This window comes from Neoarius graeffei, chromosome 6 (genome assembly GCF_027579695.1).
Source record: "Neoarius graeffei isolate fNeoGra1 chromosome 6, fNeoGra1.pri, whole genome shotgun sequence".
In the NCBI taxonomy this organism is placed as follows: Eukaryota; Metazoa; Chordata; class Actinopteri; order Siluriformes; family Ariidae; genus Neoarius; species Neoarius graeffei.
Window position 1 is genome coordinate 95,814,233 of NC_083574.1, and position 20,883 is coordinate 95,835,115.

The following is a 20,883-nucleotide window of genomic DNA, read 5'->3' on the forward strand; positions in this document are numbered from 1 at the left end:
TTGAAGTACTCTTTATTTTGTACCTGATACTTTTATTGTTTTAACTACAGTACTCTGTCGAAACTCGTAAGGAAGATGGGATTACTGAATATCACACAAATCAAAACCAACTCAGCAACAGATGAATCACTTCATGACTCACCTGTGGTTTTTAACTTTACGTGAATATCACTTTTTTTTAACATGTGGTTTCCCTCATGAGAATATTGTTCATGCTTTCACATGCCATAACATAACCATCCCTGTCTCCTGTAAGAATAAAGTTTTAGATCATGTGACCTTGATGATCCATAAAGGTTTATTTTCCGTCTCCTCCCTCCTCTTGCACAATATGTTTTCATTAAAAGTATATAAGCTCAGTGGGCTACTCAGAACACAAGAGAAAGAAGAAACATGACAGAGAGCCAAGTGAGCCAAGTGAGGGACACGAACCGGGTCAGGAACATGTATGAGGGAGTTAATCCAGCTGGCATGACTGAACGAGAGAAAAAAAAGCACAGAGATGAAACTCTTCTCAGAAATCCAGATGTTCTATTCAGAATATATCAACAAGAAAAACTCCATGTGCTGCTTTTTATGCCAACTAACACTGAGGAGTGGAAGAAGGAGATTCAGAAAATCATTCCACCTCATGTGTCTCTGCAACTGACTGAAAGATGTGAAGTAAAAGGTGATTTACCCATTTTCAACATGTCTGGTCAAGAGTCTGAACTTGAATGGCTCTGCAACAGGTTTGTTGAGCTCCGCAACAAGGTCATTCATAACATTCAGGTAGCAAAAGAACAACAGGATGAAACTGAGGAGCTCAGAGCGAGAGTTGAGGAGCTGCGACTGGAAAACAACAGGCTTCGAGGGCAATTGCTGGATATTCAAACCAGGATGCGTCCTCCTGAGGTACTGGGAAATGCTTACTGTTACTGATGTCTGAAACTCATCTCATCTCATTATCTGTACAGACAACCATTCGCACTCACATTCACACCTACAGTCAATTTAGAGTCACCAGTTAACCTAACCTGCATGTCTTTGGGCTGTGGGGGAAACCGGAGCACCCAGAGGAAACCCACGCGGACACGGGGAGAACATGCAAACTCCGCACAGAAAGGCCCTCGCCGGCCACAGGGGCGACAGCGCTAACCGCTACACCACCATGCTGCCATGTCTGAAACTCATCTCATCTCATTATCTCTAGCCGCTTTATCCTTCTACAGGGTCGCAGGCAAGCTGGAGCCTATCCCAGCTGACTACGGGCGAAAGGCGGGGTACACCCTGGACAAGTCGCCAGGTCATCACAGGGCTGACACATAGACACAGACAACCATTCACACTCACACCTATGGTCAATTTAGAGTCACCAGTTAACCTAACCTGCATGTCTTTGGACTGTGGGGGAAACCGGAGCACCCGGAGGAAACCCACGCTGACACGGGGAGAACATGCAACATGGCTCGAACCCAGGACCTTCTTGCTGAGAGGCGACAGCGCAAACCACAACACCACCATGCTGCCATGTCTGAAACTACATGAGAAAATATAACAAGCATCATTACAGCCTTACCATGAGGGATAGACCTCCCTAAATATTTATAAATTCATCTCTTGTTCTTCAGGAGGGACAATCAAAAACATTATTACATTTATAATCTAAACAAGATCATTCATGATTTTTTCCCCCTTGTGATTATTTCCCGCGTTATAAAGTTAATATTGCTGGAGCATTTTTTTCTGTAGTGGCTGGGAGAACATTTATGGGGGGGAAAAGTTCTTCAAGTGTTCTTTACAGGTTTTAGTTGGAACCATTTCTAGTTTTCTCACAAACTACTGAGACTGATATGTCATGTTTCTCTTTTTTAAATCTGTCATATTTTGCAGTGTCTTGATTTTTAATTTAATATCCTTTTTTTCAAACATTAGATCAGTTATTAATACTTCTGTACATTAGAACAAAACAATAGTGAACACGGGTATCAATGTTTCAAGCACACTTTTTCTCTTTTCACTTTGATCAGCTCTACAATGAGCTCAGAGAAAACATTCAGCATGGAGGAGCAGCACAGATGAACAGAGCAGCTGAGATTGAGGAGATCAACGTGAGAATCAGGGAGCTGGAACAGGAAATCAGCGTGCTTTACAGGCGACTGGTATGTATGCGAAACACATCCTGGTGAGGTAAAGGGAAATGTACCTCAATGTGTTGAGCAAATACTGTATGTTGGTCCAAATACAATGAGCAAAATCAGCAAAGACATAAGAAAATGCATAAAGCATAAGGATGAGCATGTACGGTAGAGCACAGAAGTAACAAATACAAAATTAAGTATATGTAGTTTGTGGTATATTTATCTGTTGCTGATAACTTTCCACATGGAGTCTTAAGAGATGTCACTACCAGTAAAACAAGCCATCATTAGGATGAAAAACCAAAACAAACCCATCAGAGAGTTTGAAAAAAAAATGACATATGGATCTTTGGTACATTCTTAAAAAGAAAGACCATACTGGTGAGCTCAGAAACACCAAAAAAAAAAAAAACAGAAGACCTTGGAAAACAGCACTTGTGACAGAAAAAATCTATCCCTGGTGAAGAAAAACCCCTTCATAACAGTTGGCTAGAAAAAGAACACCCTCCAGAAGGTAGGTATAAAAGTCAACAAATAAGAGAAGACTTCATCAAGGTCAATGCAGAGAGTTTACTACAAGATGTACACACCATTGGTAAGCCTCAAAAACTGGAAGACCGGATTCAAGTTTGGCAAAAACTTATAAACTTACCCAAACTCTTATTTCCTGGAAATGGCCTGGCGCTAGAGCTCAGTGGAACACACTTTCCTTCTGTAATAAGCATAAACATGTCTGAAAGCGATTTCTTTAGTCTCGTCTATTTATTCCGAATGGTGAACCGAATTGTATACACTCACCGGCCATTTTAATTGGAACACATGTGCACAAAGTGCAGTGTGCAATTGTTACACTTACATTCTTACAGCATGACGATATAGTGGCTAGCGCCTGTATATGAGGCAGTAGCCACAACAAAAAAGATTTTTACCTTTTTGGTGACCATGGCCGGATGACCCTCCAAATGTTGGCGGTTCTATTTGAGACCAATGCCCATCTATCCTGAAAGTTTCATGAAGATTAGTCCAGCCATTTTCTCGTCATATCGTCAACAAAAAAACAAAGAAACTCAACCGAAAACTATACCTCGCCCCCTGGTGGACTCCGTCCCGGGCGAGGTAAAAAGACCACAACATCCTATAGAGAGAGACAAAGATCAGAATGAAGGGAAGAGAAGAGCATGGGGAAGGGAAGCAACTGCTTATTATCTGAAGCACACCATCTCATCTTATGGTTTGGGCGTCTATGGCTGCCAATGGAACTGGTTCCATTGTATTTATTGATGATGGAACAAATCAAAGACAAAGTGACTTGAGAACAAGCAGGAAGTGAAGAGAGCTGTAATAAGGCATGGCAGAGCTTCACCAGGGAAGAAACCCAGTTTATGGTAGTGGAGGGGGGTTTGGGGGACTGGAGACACCACATATAAAACATGTTGTAATGTCTACACTGCTCACCTGATTTGGATGGAAATGCCCTCAAATAAAAGCTACACTTTGAACTCAGCATTGTCATTTTATTTCATGTCCAATATACCATGGCAGAGAGCTCAATTAACACTTTGTCAATGTCCAAATAATTATGGCCTGACTATTTATATACAATGTAATGAATTTTTCTCTTTTTTTTACTTTTATTATTACAGGCTGAACTCCAAACCAGAGGACAGTGATTCGCTGATCTGTTTTCATCAATGCAACGGAAGTGGATAAAGTTAAACATACAGTCTCCTCCAAAAGTATTGGAACAGCAAGGTCAATTATTTGTTCTTGCTATACAGTGAAGTTTGAAATCAAAAGATGAATAAGAGACAATATATCAGAACTTACTTCAGCTTTAATTTCTGGATAGTTATATTAAGATGTGGTGTTGTTGTTGTTGTTTTTTTTTAAACTTAGAATATGGCACCTTTGGTGGCAGACCACACAGATTTTAGATGAGCAAAAGTATTGGAACAGATAGCTACAAGCTCAAACCAAGAGTAAACACTGAGAGATATTAAATTGCTTAAAAAATTAATCAAGCAGGGCACACCTGGACAACAAAAAATATCCATCAGTCACATGATCCAGCATTTTTGATCACCTGAAAAATGAGGGGTTCAAATTAGTAGAAGACCTGGGTTAGATATGTATGCACATAATTTAGGAGAGGATAACTCAACTGTTATAGGCTAATTCAGGGGTTTTCAAAGTGTGGGAGAGTCAGCCCCCCCTCAGAGAGCAAATAAACAACAGCGCCGCCCCCCCCCCCCCTTTACAATTTTTTGTTGTTGCTATACTTAATGTTCCATTCGTATTTAAAAAAAAATGGTTGTTGTACACATTATTTTTTTCTTTTACACATCTTAAACATCTGTGCTTTTTTAAAACATCTTGTTTTACACATTTTAAACATCTGTGCTTTTTTAAAACCTCTTTTTTTACACATTTTAAATATCTGCTTTTTTTAAAACATCTTGTTTTACACATTTTAAACATCCGTGCTTTATTAAAACATTTTTTACACATTTTAAACATCTGTGCTTTTTTAAAACATTTTTTACACATTTTAAACATCTGTGCTTTTTAAAAAAATCTTGTTTTACACATTTTAAACATCTGTGCTTTTTAAAACCTCTTTTGTACACATTTTAAACATCTGTACTTTTTTAAAATATTTTTTACACATTTTAAACATCTGTGCTTTTTAAAACCTCTTGTTTTACACATTTTAAACATCTGTGCTTTTTAAAACCTCTTTTTTTTACACATTTTAAACATCTGTGCTTTTTAAAACATTTTTTACACATTTTAAACATCCGTGCTTTTTAAAACCTTTTTTTTACACACTTTAAACTTCCGTGCTTTTTAAAACCTCTTTTTTTTACACATTTTAAACATCTGTGCTTTTTAAAACATCCTTTTTTTACACATTTTAAACATATGTGCTTTTTAAAACATCTTTTTTTATACATTTTAAACATCTGTGCTTTTTTAAAACATTTTTTACACATTTTAAACATCTGTGCTTTTTAAAACATCCTTTTTTTTACACATTTTAAACATATGTGCTTTTTAAAACATCTTTTTTTACACATTTTAAACATCTGTGCTTTTTTTAAAACATTTTGTTTTACACATTTTAAACATCTGTGCTTTTTTAAAACCTCTTTTGTACACGTTTTAAACATCTGTGCTTTTTAAAACATCTTTTTTACACATTTTAAACATCTGTGCTTTTTTAAAACCTCTTTTTTACACATTTTAAACATCTGTGCTTTTTTTTTTTAAACATCTTGTTTTACACATTTTAAACATCTCATAGCATCGTTAGCTAGCACCTTTTGGCAGACAACACACTGTGGCAGTGGAGCATCTTCAGATCCAGTCCATGAAAATCCAAACTTTAAATAATCGTGGTCATACTTCCTTCTTTTTTTGCTTGGCCCAGACTCTGTCTCCTCACTCACTGTAGCTTTAGGTACTAAAAGTCGATCCATTTTGTCTCTGGTAAAGGCTAGCTGAAGTTCGCTAAATGTCCGCAATAGTAACTTATTCTGGTTTATTTTTCCTCACGTTGCGCCCCCCCTGAAGAACTCTGGCGCCCCCTAGGGGAGGTGCACCCCACACTTTGAAAACCACTGGGCTAATTTGAACCCAAGGAGCAACTTAGGATGTGTGCCAAAATCGCTATCTGGGACGAACAGGCCGAAAATTACTAATCCAAGATGGCTGCCAGTAGACATATTGAAAATATCAATTTTTGAACCACTTACCACAGAAGTATGTGCAATACCTCATTTTATGGGTTTTTGTGTATGGGGAATCCATTAGTGACATCATTTTCATGGTTGAAGGAAAAGGGAACAAGCTATGGTTAAGGGCAGAGTAAAAAAAAAAAGAAAAACAACACCAAAAATTGGCCAAAATTGCACTTTCACAGAAAACATGAGAAAAACAGAATAACCCTACCTCAAACATGAAATCATGGAATTGGGAGACCTATGCACATAATTTAGGAGAGTATAAGAAAGCAAGCTTTTGATTAATATAAAGAAATTGTGTTTTCAATCATACTATTATGATCAATGGAATGTTAACTTAAAGTGAAGAATACAAAACAAAACTTATTACTTTAGTAGGCAGCAATATCTTAAGAGCCTAAATGTTTAACAGCCAACAATACAACTTTTAACATCACATTATTACTGTTTGTGTCACATAAACCAGGGTCAGGAACATGAAGAGTAACACAATAATAATAATAATACCGTAATACCGGTGGCCATCTTGGATTGGTAATTTCCTGGCTGTTTGCCCCAGATAGCAATTTTGGCACACATCCCAAGTTATTCCTTGGGTTCAAATTAGCCTTTAACAGTTGAGTTATCCTCTCCTAAATTATGTGCATACATGTCTAAGCCAGGTCCTAGACTAAATCAAAGACACCATGTTTTATGGTGTTTAACACATTTAGAGGTAAATATCTGGAAATTGAAAAGTTGAAAAGTTGAGATTTACAGTATCATCTCATAAGCAGCTTTTGATCTCAAACCCAAATGTCCTCAGTGTATGGCAAAAACAAAAGAGTTGGCCTTGCTGTTCCAATACTTTTGGGGGACTGTGTATATATTATTACAAATATATTAACTGCAAATTTTTTAAAAATAAATCACAATACCAAATGTCTAATCAAAAAAATAAAAAATGCACGGACAAAATCATCAAGAAATTCATATGGCCTGTTCGGAATAACAGCAAAGATTCAATCTGCTGCTCTTTAGGCCAACTAATGCTGTGGAGTGACTGAGGTGGACTGATAACTGGATTCCACTGAATCTGTCTTTTCAGCTGTCCATGAGATGTGCAAAAATATCTCCACACAAGGAGGACCTTGTAGATTTCTATCATGATTTTCTTCAGCTCCTCAATGAAATCAATGAAAACGTCCATGATGGAGGAGCCACATAAGAGGGGAGCTGCTCAAACCCTGGTGCTAATCCAGCAGCACTTCTGGTGGCCATCCATCAAGGAAGACGTCCAGGAGTTCGTGGCAGCCTGTGACACATGTGCCCGGAACAAAACAGCCAATTGACCCCCTGCCGGCTTGCTAAGACCCCTCCCGATTCCTCATTGACCCTGGTCTCACATTGCCCTGGACTTCATCACAGGACTCCCCAACTCAGGTGGCAATACATGCATCCTCACTGTAATTGACCATTTTTCCAAGACCGTCCATTTCGTTCCTCTGCCCAAGCTCCCCTCAGCAAAAGAGACCGCAGAGCTACTCATCCACCACGTTTTCCACCTACATGGTCTGCCTACTGGCATTGTTTCTGACTGGGGTCCTCAGTTCATTGCACAGTTCTGGAGAGCCTTCAGCAAACTCATCGGGGCCACCTGTAGTCTCTCCTCAGGCTTCGACCCACAGACCAATGGCCAGGCAGAACGGGCTAACCAGGCTTTGGAGGTTGCACTCAGGTGCATGGCATCCAGGGATGCCAGTTCTTGGAGCAAGTACCTACCTTGGATCGAATACGCACATAACACTTTCCCTTCCTCTGCCACAGGTCTCTCTCCATTTCAGTGCTCACTAGGGTACCAACCACCACTGTTCCCCAGCCAGGAGGAGGAGGTTGCCATACCCTTAGCCCAGATCTTCATATGCCGCTGCAGGAGGACATAGGCAATGGCCCGGAGAAGACTCATTCGCTCTGCCCTAGCATCCAAGAGGCAGGCCGACAAATGCCGCTCTAAGGTGCCCACCTACCGGGTGGGGCAACAAGACATGCTCTCCACATGCCACCTGCCACTCAGAACCGTCTCCCGCAAGCTGGCTCCCAGGTACCTAGGACCTTTCCTCATCAGCAAGGTCATCAATCCATGTTCCGTCAGACTGGCTTTACCACTCACCATGCATCACAGCTTAAACCCCTGGTCTCCAGTCCTTTGGGCTTTTCTAGTTCATGGTTTTTGTACTTAGGGTTTTTTCTTGTTTATGTTTTTTTTTTTTTGCTCTAGCATTTTTGTCCTTGTCTGTCTCGTGTTTTTGTTAAATTTTTTGTCTCTTTTTACCTGGACTATTTTTGCCATTTGTTTGTTTACCTTTTTTGCCATGCCCTTTCCCTGGATTAAATCTCATTATTTATTTGATTACTGCCTGTGTGTTCTGCTTCTGGATCCTAATCTCACCACCCCTAACAGTTTCATCGTAGTTTCATTTCAATATTGTGAAAATTGGCCAAGCATCCATGGACTAGTTCATAAAATTGTTTCACCTATTCTGCAAATTATAACAAATTTGAGTGGGTGGAGCTAAATTGTCAAAGAAATTTTGGAGAGTTTTGACAACATAATCATACAAAAAAGAAATTTTACTATACACCGAAGTTTGCAAGAGATATGCTTGTTTCTATATGCACAAACACAAATAGTGCTTCCAGTAGCCGGTGTGAGCAATATTGCATCAGTTTATACTGGGTCACGACAGGAACAGACCATGTAAGGTTTGTGAAGATAGCCCAGTGTAAACTCTATCAAAACCCTGCTGAAAGCTGATTAGTTTACGGTGATGAAATAATGAGGTCACCATCAACAGTCCTTTTAACTTGTGTGGTGTTCGTATTTTTGTGACTCAGCCAGTGTTGGTGGGTCTGGTGGACCTGCTGCATTTTGGTGCTTTAAATTCAACACAATCAAACAATTTTACATTAAATACTTAACAGATGTTTACTTCACCCCAATTACAAGCAACATAAACAGCATATATGGGTAATATTTGCCCTTTACCTTTGTTAGATTACATTTCTCATCTCATCTCATTATCTCTAGCTGCTTTATCCTGTTCTACAGGGTCGCAGGCAAGCTAGAGCCTATCCCAGCTGACTACGGGTGAAAGGCGGGGTACACCCTGGACAAGTCACCAGGTCATCACAGGGCTGACACATAGACACAGACAACCATTCACACTCACATTCACACCTACGGTCAATTTAGAGTCACCAGTTAAAGGTCCCATGGCATGGTGGTTTGTTGATGCTTTAAACGGGCTCGTGGAGGTTTCCGGATGTTATATCCGCAGCCTTTCTCGAAATGAACCCTCAGCACGTAGATATAGCCTCCTGGGAGAAAGCCCCATTTCAGCGCTTTTCCCAGTGCGTCGTTTTGCTAATGAGAAGCAGGAGGCGGGGAAGGGTAGAGGGTGGGGGCGGGTCTTATCATTAATATTCATGACATGTAAACGTGTTACCTCTGATTGGCTAACAGCACTGTGACGCTACCTCCAGTGGGTCAGAACAAGTGGATGTGGGTGTCTTACTATGGCGAGAGAGAAGGAACAAACCGCGAAGGGAAAAATACCGCGCGCTGACGTCATTAAGGTGCGACGCGAGGAAGTAAAATAAATTCACCAAATGTTTGGGTTTTTACTGAACAAACAAACAAATAAAATGAACGAGTGACTTAAAAAAAGAATGTGGGTGTCTTTGTAAAAACTGTATTGATTGGCTATTATAACAGAGCATGTTGCATGCTTTTTGGTTTTGTAGCACAGAGTACCTGGCTAACTGCAGGAAGCGGTTAGCTGCACAGCTAATGTAGCCATTACAAGGCTAACGTGGCACCGATTTTAAAACACGGCAAAACGACCAGTTATACACTTACTTGTTCAGTGTTTGAGGCTGATGCGGCAGGGATGCTTGGTACGGACCCAGGCTTCAGTAACAGTTGATGTGCAAAACCTGCCTGGTACTGTCCCAAGTTGTGGAAACATTCATCAGTAAAATGCTTCCGACAAACATACACCGTCTTAGGTAGACTCAACGGCGTATTATTGAAGTAAATAAAATTAAGCCACTGCATCTTCAGGGGCTCTCCCGTCGGCAGTAAAAACAGACTCTTTTCTGTGTTGTCACATCCATGTACAGCACAACTTCCATGTTTCGCTCGCTTAGGTGGTGCCATGTTGTTGAGTCCTCTATGGTCTACTCACTACAACTGGACGGGCAATCCATACGGTGGGTGGGAATCCAGATGGGGGGCGTGGGGATCATCTCCCTTGCTGACGTCGGCAAGGGAAGAGCTTCTCAACGCGCCGTTTTGACGTGCCATTCTCAAATATTGGGCATAGTTTGGTTTACACATTATGAAATTTCTAGCCACTGGGGTGACTTAAGAAGGTCAGAGGAACTCATTTTAAGATTAAAAAACCTCAGAAAGTGAAAATTTCATGCCATGGGACCTTTAACCTAAATGTCTTTGGACTGTGGGGGAAACCGGAGCAAACCCACACGGACAGAACATGCAAACTCAGCACAGAAAGGCCCTCGCCGGCCACGGGGCTCGAACCCGGACCTTCTTGCTGTGAGGCGACAGTGCTAACCACTACACCACTGTACCACCTGTTTGTTTGTTTTTTAACCTTCATCCTACCAGCCAATTTTACATACACAAACTACCAGGCGGGGTCCGTATGGACCCCAGGAGGGAATACCTTGAAATCAATGCACTAAGAACCAATTCAATGCAGCAAACAGACATAACTTTATTGAAGAACAAAATCCACTACTGCTGAATATCAATGATGTACCGGTATTATAAATGCAATAACATTGCAATAACTAGCATACACGTAGCAAATTATAGCGCCACAAAAAAAAATTGGCATTATATGCATGATTTTTGCAGCTCATGCAGCTGTAAAACATTCTGGATTACAACTTAGGTCTTTTCTTACAGAATTTAAAACAAAAAAGTAATTGTAAAATAATTTAGGGCTTTTGTTTTGCAGCCTGTGCTTATTGCAGCAGTGGGGTCCACACGGACCCCAAGAAGGAATGCCTTGTAAGTTTTATATTAAGGCAAAACTGAATACAGCAATCATTGGTAGTTTGATTATGGAACATGTTACTGTACTTCCCATCTTCTCTGAGGTATTATAAGTTTGTCAGTAGCTTGTCTGGCTTCACGTGTGGCTTTGTCATCAAACCTAAGGAATTTCAAAATGTCAGTAAACCTTCCCCTGGACATCGTAGCTATGAACAGTGGTCTTCCTTCAGTTTCCGACCATAAAGCTGCCACTTGTTCTTTGCTGGATTTTTGAACCCCTGCTGGTATGCAAAGACCCAGTAAGGCTTTCATGTCAATATCATCGAGGAGCTTCCATTCTTCTCTTTGATTCTCTTGGTGTGCTTCATTCCATTCTTGAATCCACCTTCTGGCATACCTGTTTGTCTCACGAACTACAATATCAATCATCTCAGGTGTCATATACAAAAGAAAGGCATCTTCAATACTTGCACATTCAGCTTCATTAGTGACACCAGGTCGGTTCCTAATGATGTCTTGAGCCTGTCGACGTCCACCTGGAGGAGGTGCCTGTTGCCATACAGTCCCATTTCTTCCTTGTAGTACACCTTGCTGGTTATTCTGTTGGTCTTGATCCAATGGATGAGCAACTTGAGCAGGTTCATCACCTGGATGTTCCCCTTCAGCATCCCCTTGTGGCTGGGCTTGTCCCCTACCTCGTCCTTGCCCTCTACCATGGCCACGGCCACGGCCTCTACCACGGCCTCTACCATGCCCTCGGCCTCTTCCAGGGCCTCTGTTTGGAGCAGCTGCAGCACCATGGTTCCCTATTTCTTCTGGATTTTGATCAGTGGGTCTGTTTTCATCTGCATGTACTTGCTGCTGAACTACTACTTCAGTGTCACTTAGATCTGAGGCTTCAGAGATGTGATCTGCCTCGGATCCCGATAAGTCACTAAATTCACTGTCCTCAGAGTCATTGTTTGTGTTCAGAATTTGCCTTAAGGCCTCTGCTGCTGTGTATCTAGCTTGTCTTTGTCTGTTAGCCATTACAAATCTGAAACAACCAAAAAGAAGTTAACTTTCCATGTGCTATTCAATTATAAATGAAAGACAGATAAATTTTACTCTGGGGTCCGGTTGGACCCCAGTAACAAATTAATTATACCTTCACAATGCAAAAAGCTGATCTTCCGGTGCTTTAATGTTTTAATTAAGACATAAATTCTGACAAATTAATAAAACGGTGAGGCAGTATGTCACATATTTTTAAAATGGCAAACAAATATATAGGTGCGGGGTCCAGATGGACCCCACTTGGTAGGATGAAGGTTAATAAAATGTAATTTTACAAAAAGAAAATCAATTACAGTCAAGATATGAGTGGAAAAAAAGATGTTTATCTTCACATTTACAAATGAAGCAAGGTTTTTCATAACAACTGATTTTTATTTCTTTGAATTTCATTAGAATTTTAACCCATTCAGTTCAGTTTACACAACACAAGCTGAACACATGTAACCATCGTCAGTCTATACAACACATCAGCCCCATGCTCATCTTCGTTTCGGGACTGGCTGATGCTCCGTCTCATCCTCTTCTTCAAAGTCACTGTCAAGTCAAGTCAAGTTTATTTGTATAGCGCTTTTAACAATAAACATTGTTGCAAAGCAGCTTTACAGAATTTGAACGACTTAAAACATGAGCTAATTTTGTCCCTAATCTATCCCCAATGAGCAAGCCTGTGGCGACGGTGGCAAGGAAAAACTCCCTCAGACGACGTGAGGAAGAAACCTCGAGAGGAACCAGACTCAAAAGGGAACCCATCCTCATTTGGGCAACAACAGACAGCATAACTATAACATTAACAGTTTTAACATGAAGACAGTTTCATTGATGTTATAACTCTTCATTGATGGAAACTTGAGTGCAGAACTGTTCATGACAACTGCAGTCCTAAAGTTAGCAAGTCAACTGTAGTCCTCAGCCATAAAAGCGTTACTGTAAGAATCCAGAGCATCCTCCAGGTATAACCCTCAACTGTCCTCATGGGGCCGTCCTCCACAGGAGCGATGCGATAAAACTCCAACCAGACACAGGGCACCAGGATGGATCAAGCAGGTCCGAGGGGCAGAAGAGGCCAGCATCTCAATCCCAGGACCAACATGTAACTCAGAGGGACAGATTGGGGGGGGGGGAGAAAGAGAAAGAGAGAGAAAGAACACACAGGTTGTTAGGTATGCCCTAAAAATTACACAAGTATTAAATCTGTGTGGTAGGCTCACAGAGACGAGTCTCTTGACATCAGGCATAACGCACAACAACACTGTAAACCCGAATAAGTTGAGTTTACTTAAAAAAATTGAGGAAAGTGGTTGCCTTAAAAAAAATAAGTAATTATTAATGATTGAATTGAGTACCTTAAACTTACCAGAAGATTGTAAGTTTAAGGTACTCAATTCAATCATTAAAAATTACTTATTTTTTTTAAGGCAACCACTTTCCTCAATTTTTTTAAGTAAACTCAACTTATTCGGGTTTACAGTGAATGGCATGTTAATATGGTTAAAAAATATCATGACGTGCTCTGGCTGGATGCTTGATTGGGTGATGGGAGCACACTCCTCAGCAATGATGAGATGCAGATGGGACCCTTAGGGCTGGCCAAGACAATTCAGTTACGTTTCACCGTGTCTGGGACATGCGACAGAATGTTTGACGGCCGATTCCCTGCAGGCTACGAGAGCCAGTCGAGGTCTCCACCCTCTCCACCAAAAGATTTTCTGTTGACTCCATGTAATTCAGAAGGACAGATTTTTTTTTTTTTTTTGGGGGGGGGGGAGGGAAAGAAAAAGCAAGTGGTTAGGTATGCCCAATGTCACTTGAATAAGTAGGAACAGTATACATATTGCACTGAGTACAAGCAGGGACTCCGGCAACTAACTATGACAGCAGACTGTCAGACTCTGAATTTTCAGAAATGTGATCCTCACGTTCTGAAACGTCTTCCTCTACATCACCATCAAAAGCTTCTCTCTCTTCCAAAATCATTTGCAAGTCCATCTGAGCAGAGACTCTTTTGGCCATCTTCATCAGTTGTGATAAGGAGCCACATAGGAAAAGCTATATTTATTGTGTCCCGCCCTCAATTTATGGGAACTTCTGTCTTGGTTCTCGCAAGACAGAGGATAAAATGTGTAGGAATGTGAGAGCAGACAGGTGTCGGTGCTCGAACGGCAGGAGCAGAAACACAAAACTCACACACACACACTAACAGCAGGCCCAGACAGGAGGAGGACAGAGTGAAGGTACACACTTTTATTAGCCCCGGGTCCAGTGGACCCGAACATCCTGTATGTCATATAAATGTGTCGGGGGGGTGTACAGTGTGTGGTCATCGAAAATGTGTTCTGATCTCTGTTCTTCACAGAAAATGAGCCAAGGCCAATGAGTCTGAGTTTGAAAAAATAATGAATCGTATCATTGTTCCTTTGATAAAAAATGAAAACGGGTCCCACAGACCAGAACACCATACAAGGGTTAAAAGGACTGTTGATGGTGACCTCATTATTTCATCACCGTAAACTAATCAGCTTTCAGCAGGGTTTTGATAGAGTTTACACTGGGCTATCTTCACAAACCTTACATGGTCTGTTCCTGTCGTGACCCAGTATAAACTGACCCAGTATAAACTGATGCAATATTGCTCACACTGGCTACTGGAAGCACTATTTGTGTTTGTGCATATAGAAACAAGCATATCTCTTGCAAACTTCGGTGTATAGTAAAATTTCTTCTTTTTTGTATGATCATGTTGCCAAAACTCTCAAAAATTTCTTTGACAATTTAGCTCCACCCACTCAAATTTGTTATAATTTGCAGAATATGCGAAACATAATTTTGTGAACTAGTCAGAGGTGGAAAGAGTACTAAAATATTATACTCAAGTACAAGTACTGTTACTCTGATGAAATTTTACTTAAGTACAAGTAAAGTTACCAGACAAAAAATCTACTCAAGTAAAAGTAAAAAGTAGATCATTTAAAATGTACTTTGAGTAAAAGTAAAATGTTACTTTTAACAATGGGTGTTTTCTGCCTCCATTGTGTTGTGCAAAAATGAAAAAGAAGAGGAAACAAGGATATATGTACATCTCAACCCAGATGTTTTATTTAAAGGAAGTGTATCAAATTGAATGCTTAGGATAATGCTGCATTAAAACTGAGACAAACAAAAAAGGTCAATACACACAGTCATGTCGTTTACATCCCCCTGACCACACACAAAGCATTGTACACGAAATATGAAAGTGAAATGTTGCACCGAAATCTCGTAGCTTGCCTGTGTGCACTGTGTGTTATTGAACAATTCAATTCAAACATTATTTGTTTTGCTTAGTATTCCTTTCTGGCCTGTTGGATGTAGAATGGTAGGAGGACTGATCACGTCAGGTTGGCGAGCTAACTTGCTTGCATGATTAGCCAACCGAATAACAGACTAGTTACCGTTATGTTACAGTACCAACAGGTTGTTACTTCAACATTAGCAATGCCATCCACTATTTTTGGAATATAACCAGCCTATTGTCAGTTTTACTATGGAAAGGAAACATTATGATCAGGGGCGCAGATACGTTTTTTGAACTGGGGGGGACAAAATACTGGGGGGGACAAAAAACTGGGGGGGACAAAGCTGCCAGCAAACCAACCCCAACCCCGATATGCCTGTCAAACTTGTTGTGGGTAACCATAGCAACCAAGCTCGAGCTCGCAACCTGTGCAGTCTGCGCAGCTCAACCAACCGAATATCAGTCTTTGTTTTGTTTTATGTGAGTTGTTGCAACTATGTATACACTGCTGTGCACCTCAATAAACCGAATGGTAATTAGTCTTTTGATTTTTCCGTGAGGTTTGCCTTATGCAAAGAAAGACAGCATAGACGTTTTTTCCTCCCTATAAGTGGGGGGGACCGAACGAGGTGAATTTAAATCTGGGTGGGACGAATCCCACCCTCTATCTGCGCCCGTGATTATGATGCCAATGACAATACTTACCTCAACATGCTTGCGCAGATTAGACGTCGAATTTTTGTATGCCGCAATGATTGTCTTCTTGGGCACACATAATCTGCATTGCATAATGAAACTGTCACCCCTTTTCTCTACGAAGCTGAAGTGATCACGTATGTAGGGCCAGGGGTGCACTTCATTACTGGAAGAAATTGTGTTTTCTGCAGGGTCGTCCACCACAGGTTCCTCGGTCTCCTCCATGTCCGCAGGGGCGCTTTATCAACACCTGTGGCCCAGGGGCTAGGCCCTTCATAGGCTACCTGTCAACCCTACCCTTACCGTTGGCCAGGAAAACACTTATTTTATTTGCAATACGTGTCAAGCATTTACAGTGTAAGCGCGTAATTAGCCTAGAAGCCTACGATAGGTTACGTTTGGCTCAGCGTAGCTGCGCAAGGCCCACGCTCACATCGCTCAACACATCCAACCACAGAGGGAGAGAAGAACGCGCGCATTATCATTACAGAGCCGGTTCTGATTATTACCACGGACAGGACAGTGATACTGCGTAACTTTCACGCAGGGGCATGGCCAGAGATAACCACACAAGCGCACATGCACTAATGTAGACCTATGTGTTGTAAACATAAAACACACACACCTACAGACAAGTCCTTTTAAAAAATAAAATACATAAAAATAGCTCGGCGGCATGAAAACAAACATTCACTGCAAGACAAGGTGCCCTAGAATCGCCATCAGTTTTTAATATCTATATGGACTTTGTTGTCAGGATTGCACAGCATGAGATATCAAAACTGTACCCAGATACAGGCTTCAAGTTCAGATATTGCATTCCAAATGAGGTATCCACAAGAGAAATGCGTACGAAAGCACGAGTATCAGGAGAGGATTGCATAACAGAGATTCTATACACAGATGATCAGGCCATACTCACTGGATCCATCGAGGAGCTTCAGAATATTCTTCAGTTGTATGATAAGACCTACACCCGCTTTGGTTTACAAATATCATATGTCAAAACAGAAACAATGGCTTTTAACGTCAATGAGGATATCAAATGTAAACCAAGTATCATTTCCCTTGGCGGCACTAATATTAAAAACGTCCGCACCTTTAAATATCTTGGTTATAATGTCAGCAACTGTGATGAATCCTCACACTTCCTGCATGCTAGGATAAGTGCTGCATTCATGAAATGGAATGAACTGAAACACGTTCTAACCGACCACTGAATACTACTAAAAACCCATATAAAGTTCCTAGTGGCATGCGTTCGATCTCGTCTCCTGTACAGCACACAGGCATGGCAACTATCATCCAGTGAAATTCACAAAATTGAGGTAGTGTGGCACGGCTTCCTAAGGAAAATGATTAAAGGTGGATATAAACGAAAGAATGCCCCTGACCAAAAGAACACTACAAATGAAGATATAGACTGGAGCTACAAGATGTCCAATGCTGACCTCCGGAAACTGACAGGAACCCAGGATATAAAACTATCCTGCTACGTACAACAACTAAAATATATTGCTCACGTTTGCCGGATGGGCAATAACCAAGTGCAAAAGCAGCTCCTGTTTGACAAAAATGGTTACAAATGGACGAAATGGGAAAATCTGCTGGGCATAGACACCCAACAGATAAGACGTATGATGATGGACAAATCAAACTTTGAGCAACTGCTGCAACTGCTACAGCAGAAGCACCCCTAGAGAGTTTAACTTTTGACAGGGGAACATGATGATGATGATGAAGGTACTTGGCTCGGCGGCCACATGAAACGTAAACACCATGGACAGCGGCCAAACTCATAACTCTACAGACCGAAATACACGAAACCAAGTCCTACTAGGGTCTATTTTACCGATCTATGTTCAAGCATCATGCAAGTCTTCCTTCTCCTTGAATAAGGCCGTGCATTCAACTGCCTTTTTGACATGACTGCATCGAAATACCACTTGCAACAATATTTCACGCACTCCAGCAAGAAAAAAGTTAAACACGATGAACACGGGCATACTGTTTTGAGCATACGATTTTTTAAAAAGAAACTAGCTACATCAATGTCCTTCAATAAACCCATCCTTTAGCGCAAATGAGCTTAACCTAGTTCAAAGCATGACGCTAGCAGTAGCTGCATAAGGCAAAATCATGTGGGCCTTTCGTCAACAACAAGCCACGGCGGGCAAACATTAATAATCAAGCGTCTTTACCTTAAAACGCTGTCTTGACCACAGAACTTCTCAAGTATTTCACTTAAATCCACACGGGTTAACAACACACCCAACACAGCTAGCGAGAAATGTGGATCTGCGCTAGCTTTGTATTGCTATTCCCCTCAGTATGCTTACTCTGTCTGCTGCCCAAACTGTGAACATTATAGCCTACAATCTTTTCATCAGTTTCTTCAGTAGATGCCGTTTTAGACATTTTATTATCCCCATCGAAATATGCTATTATACTAACAGGATTATAACTCAAATCACACGACACGTATTCAAATCACAACTGATTTATTTTACTGTTGGACAGATCATAGCATATCTAGCCTAGCTGCACATAGCCTAGCTGCTGGTAGGCTGATAACTGATAAGTAGCTGATATTCTGAACAGATTGGTGATCCTTACCTTAAAAAAGTCTGTGACTTTAGGCAACAATTCTATCATTACCTGCATCTCTCTCTTTTTTCCTTTTATGCGCCCCGCTAACATGTGAACGCTTCATCTTTCAAAGCCTCTAAATTTGTGTCTCTGTAGTCTGCAGTCTTTGGCGCGCTTTCGTGCGTAACGTTACATTTTGTTACATTTTATTCGGGTCCAGTTGTGGGTGTTCGTTTCGCGAACCACATCCACCATGTCTCTTACAGCAGGCTACTGTGCGCTCATTAATTTATAACCTTATTTCTATCCGTACATTAATGTAGGCCCACGATTCTGACAGTTTATTATTTTATTAATATTACAAGGCCCCTGATTGGCTGTGGCCCAGGGGCTTGAGCCCCCGAAGCCCCCCCCCTTAAAGCGCCGGTGCATGTCCGCCATCGTCTGTGTGAGACTCGCGCGCGACAACTGTCCTTCCCATGATTGTTTTCCAGAACGCATTTCCCCTTCTCCGTTTAAGCCTTTTTTTATTATTTATTTATTTTATTTTTTTACTCAGTAACGGTTGTGATGTAAAATGTACCGAAGTACACTACTTAAAAGAAAACATACTTAAGTAAAAGTAAAAGTACACTCTTTAAAAATTACTTGAAAAAGTATAAGTACACAAAAAAGCTACTCAAGTACAGTAACGTGAGTAATGTAATTCGTTACTTTCCACCTCTGGAACTAGTCCATGGATGCTTGGCCAATTTTCACAATATTGAAATGAAACTATGATGAAACGAAGAAAGAAAGAAAGAAAGAAAGAAAGAAAGAAAGAAAGAAAGAAAGAAAGAAAGAAAGAAAGAAAGAAAGAAAGACCCCCAGCAATTCATCAAGTGACTTGTCAAATGATTCATTAATGGATTCATTAACCCTTTGATGCAAAAACATGGGTCAAAAGTGGCCCGGCTGAGTTTTTATCTTCTATATCTTTGCAATAAATTAATTCCATCATTCAGTATTCAAGGTATTCATCAATTAACTTGTTTTTGATCATCATACATCCTTATTTTATTTTTTCCTTTCTTACTTTTTGAATAAAAACCCTTTTTGTATCGCTACCCTTCTAATGCACAACATGGGTCAAAAACGACCTGCATTCATTTTCCAGGTTATTTCATGTACGGCTGAGTGTTTCTATGATGTACTTTTGAAATAAATTCATTTTGTCATTTACTTTTCCAAATATGCAGTAAATATCTTGTTTTTGTTTAGCACAAATCATCATTTTTATTTTTCCTTTCTGAAGTTATGAACAAGCACAGCTTTTGTAATTCTACATCAAGTTTACACACATGGGTCAGAACCGACCCGCATGCATTTACTCCAGCGTTTGGTGGGAACTGTGAATTGTGCTTGTGTCAGACATTTCACAGCTCAGCACAGCGCACTTTGCCCATCTAATACATGGAAGTAATGTTTTTCAGTTGTTCTAACATTACCTTAGAAAAAAATGGATTATGTTTAGGTTCCCTTGAGAGTGAGTAGATTACTTGTCAGAAAGTTACAAGTAATTACTATTAGCTACCGAGCTGTTGACATATTCTACTTTAGTTAGCTAATTTTATTGTAGTTGGCTTAGCTAACTACATAGTTAATAAATAAATAACTGGCCCCATTCACTGCTAAAGTAATTACTTGAAACAAATTATTATTATAGTATTAAGACATTTAATTTTAAATCACACTTGGATGACCCATGTGTAGTAATATAAAAAGTATTTTTGTTCATAAAGTAGGAAAGAAAAAATTAAATTAATGATTTGTGGTAATTAAAAACAAGATATTTAAAGAATACTTGGAATATTCAATCATAAAATAAATTGATTTCAAAAGATAGAGCAAAGAAAAACTCAGTCAGCATGAAATAACCTGGAAAATGAATGCGGGTCATTTTTGGCCCATGTTGTGCATTAGAAGGGGTGTGCATATGTTTTGCATCAAAGGGTTAAGTGCATTACATGATTACAACATTGTCCTTAAGGCTAATTATGTCTCTGGAATCACGTTAAAGGTCCACTTTATTCACATTTCCGAGTAAAATTTTCCAACATCTGGGGGCGTCGTGGCTCGGGTGGATGGGGCACCACGCCATGAGTCCGGGGACCTGGGGTCGGTTCCGACCCGGGGTCGTTTCCCGATCCCTCCCTGTCTCTCTCTCTCTCCTGCTCATTTCCTGTCTCTGCACTGTCCTATCCAATGGAGGTGAAAAAAGCCCAAAAAATATCTTTAAAAAAAAAATGTCCAACATCATACTTCTCCCAGAGTTACAAACCTGATCAAATCTATTTCACTCTTTAT

The 20,883-nt window shown here is 40.4% G+C and overlaps 1 protein-coding gene across 2 annotated transcripts; it reads left to right on the forward strand.

Moving 5' to 3' along the window:
* Positions 1–368: 368 nt before the first annotated feature.
* LOC132887590 (uncharacterized) lies at positions 369–8,210 on the forward strand. 2 transcript variants are annotated; one of them, XM_060923056.1, is made up of 4 exons: positions 369–894; positions 2,010–2,141; positions 3,764–3,872; positions 6,884–8,210. In XM_060923056.1, the coding sequence occupies exons 1-3, from the start codon at positions 394–396 to the stop codon at positions 3,788–3,790; spliced, it is 660 nt and encodes a 219-aa protein (XP_060779039.1). In that variant the 5' UTR covers positions 369–393; the 3' UTR covers positions 3,791–3,872; positions 6,884–8,210. The 2 variants fall into 2 exon arrangements, with proteins under 2 accessions (XP_060779039.1, XP_060779040.1); XM_060923057.1 differs by having other exon boundaries at positions 6,951–8,210.
* The last annotated feature ends 12,673 nt before the right edge of the window (positions 8,211–20,883 follow it).

What these genes read in the sequence shown, in the direction of transcription:
- LOC132887590 (XM_060923056.1), top strand. Translation starts at nt 394, where the DNA reads ATGACAGAGAGCCAAGTGAGCCAAGTGAGGGACACGAACCGGGTCAGG. An exon ending in CCAGGATGCGTCCTCCTGAG is followed by an intron (nt 895 to 2,009) that starts GTACTGGGAAAT and finishes CACTTTGATCAG; the next exon opens with CTCTACAATGAGCTCAGAGA. An exon ending in GCGTGCTTTACAGGCGACTG is followed by an intron (nt 2,142 to 3,763) that starts GTATGTATGCGA and finishes TTATTATTACAG; the next exon opens with GCTGAACTCCAAACCAGAGG.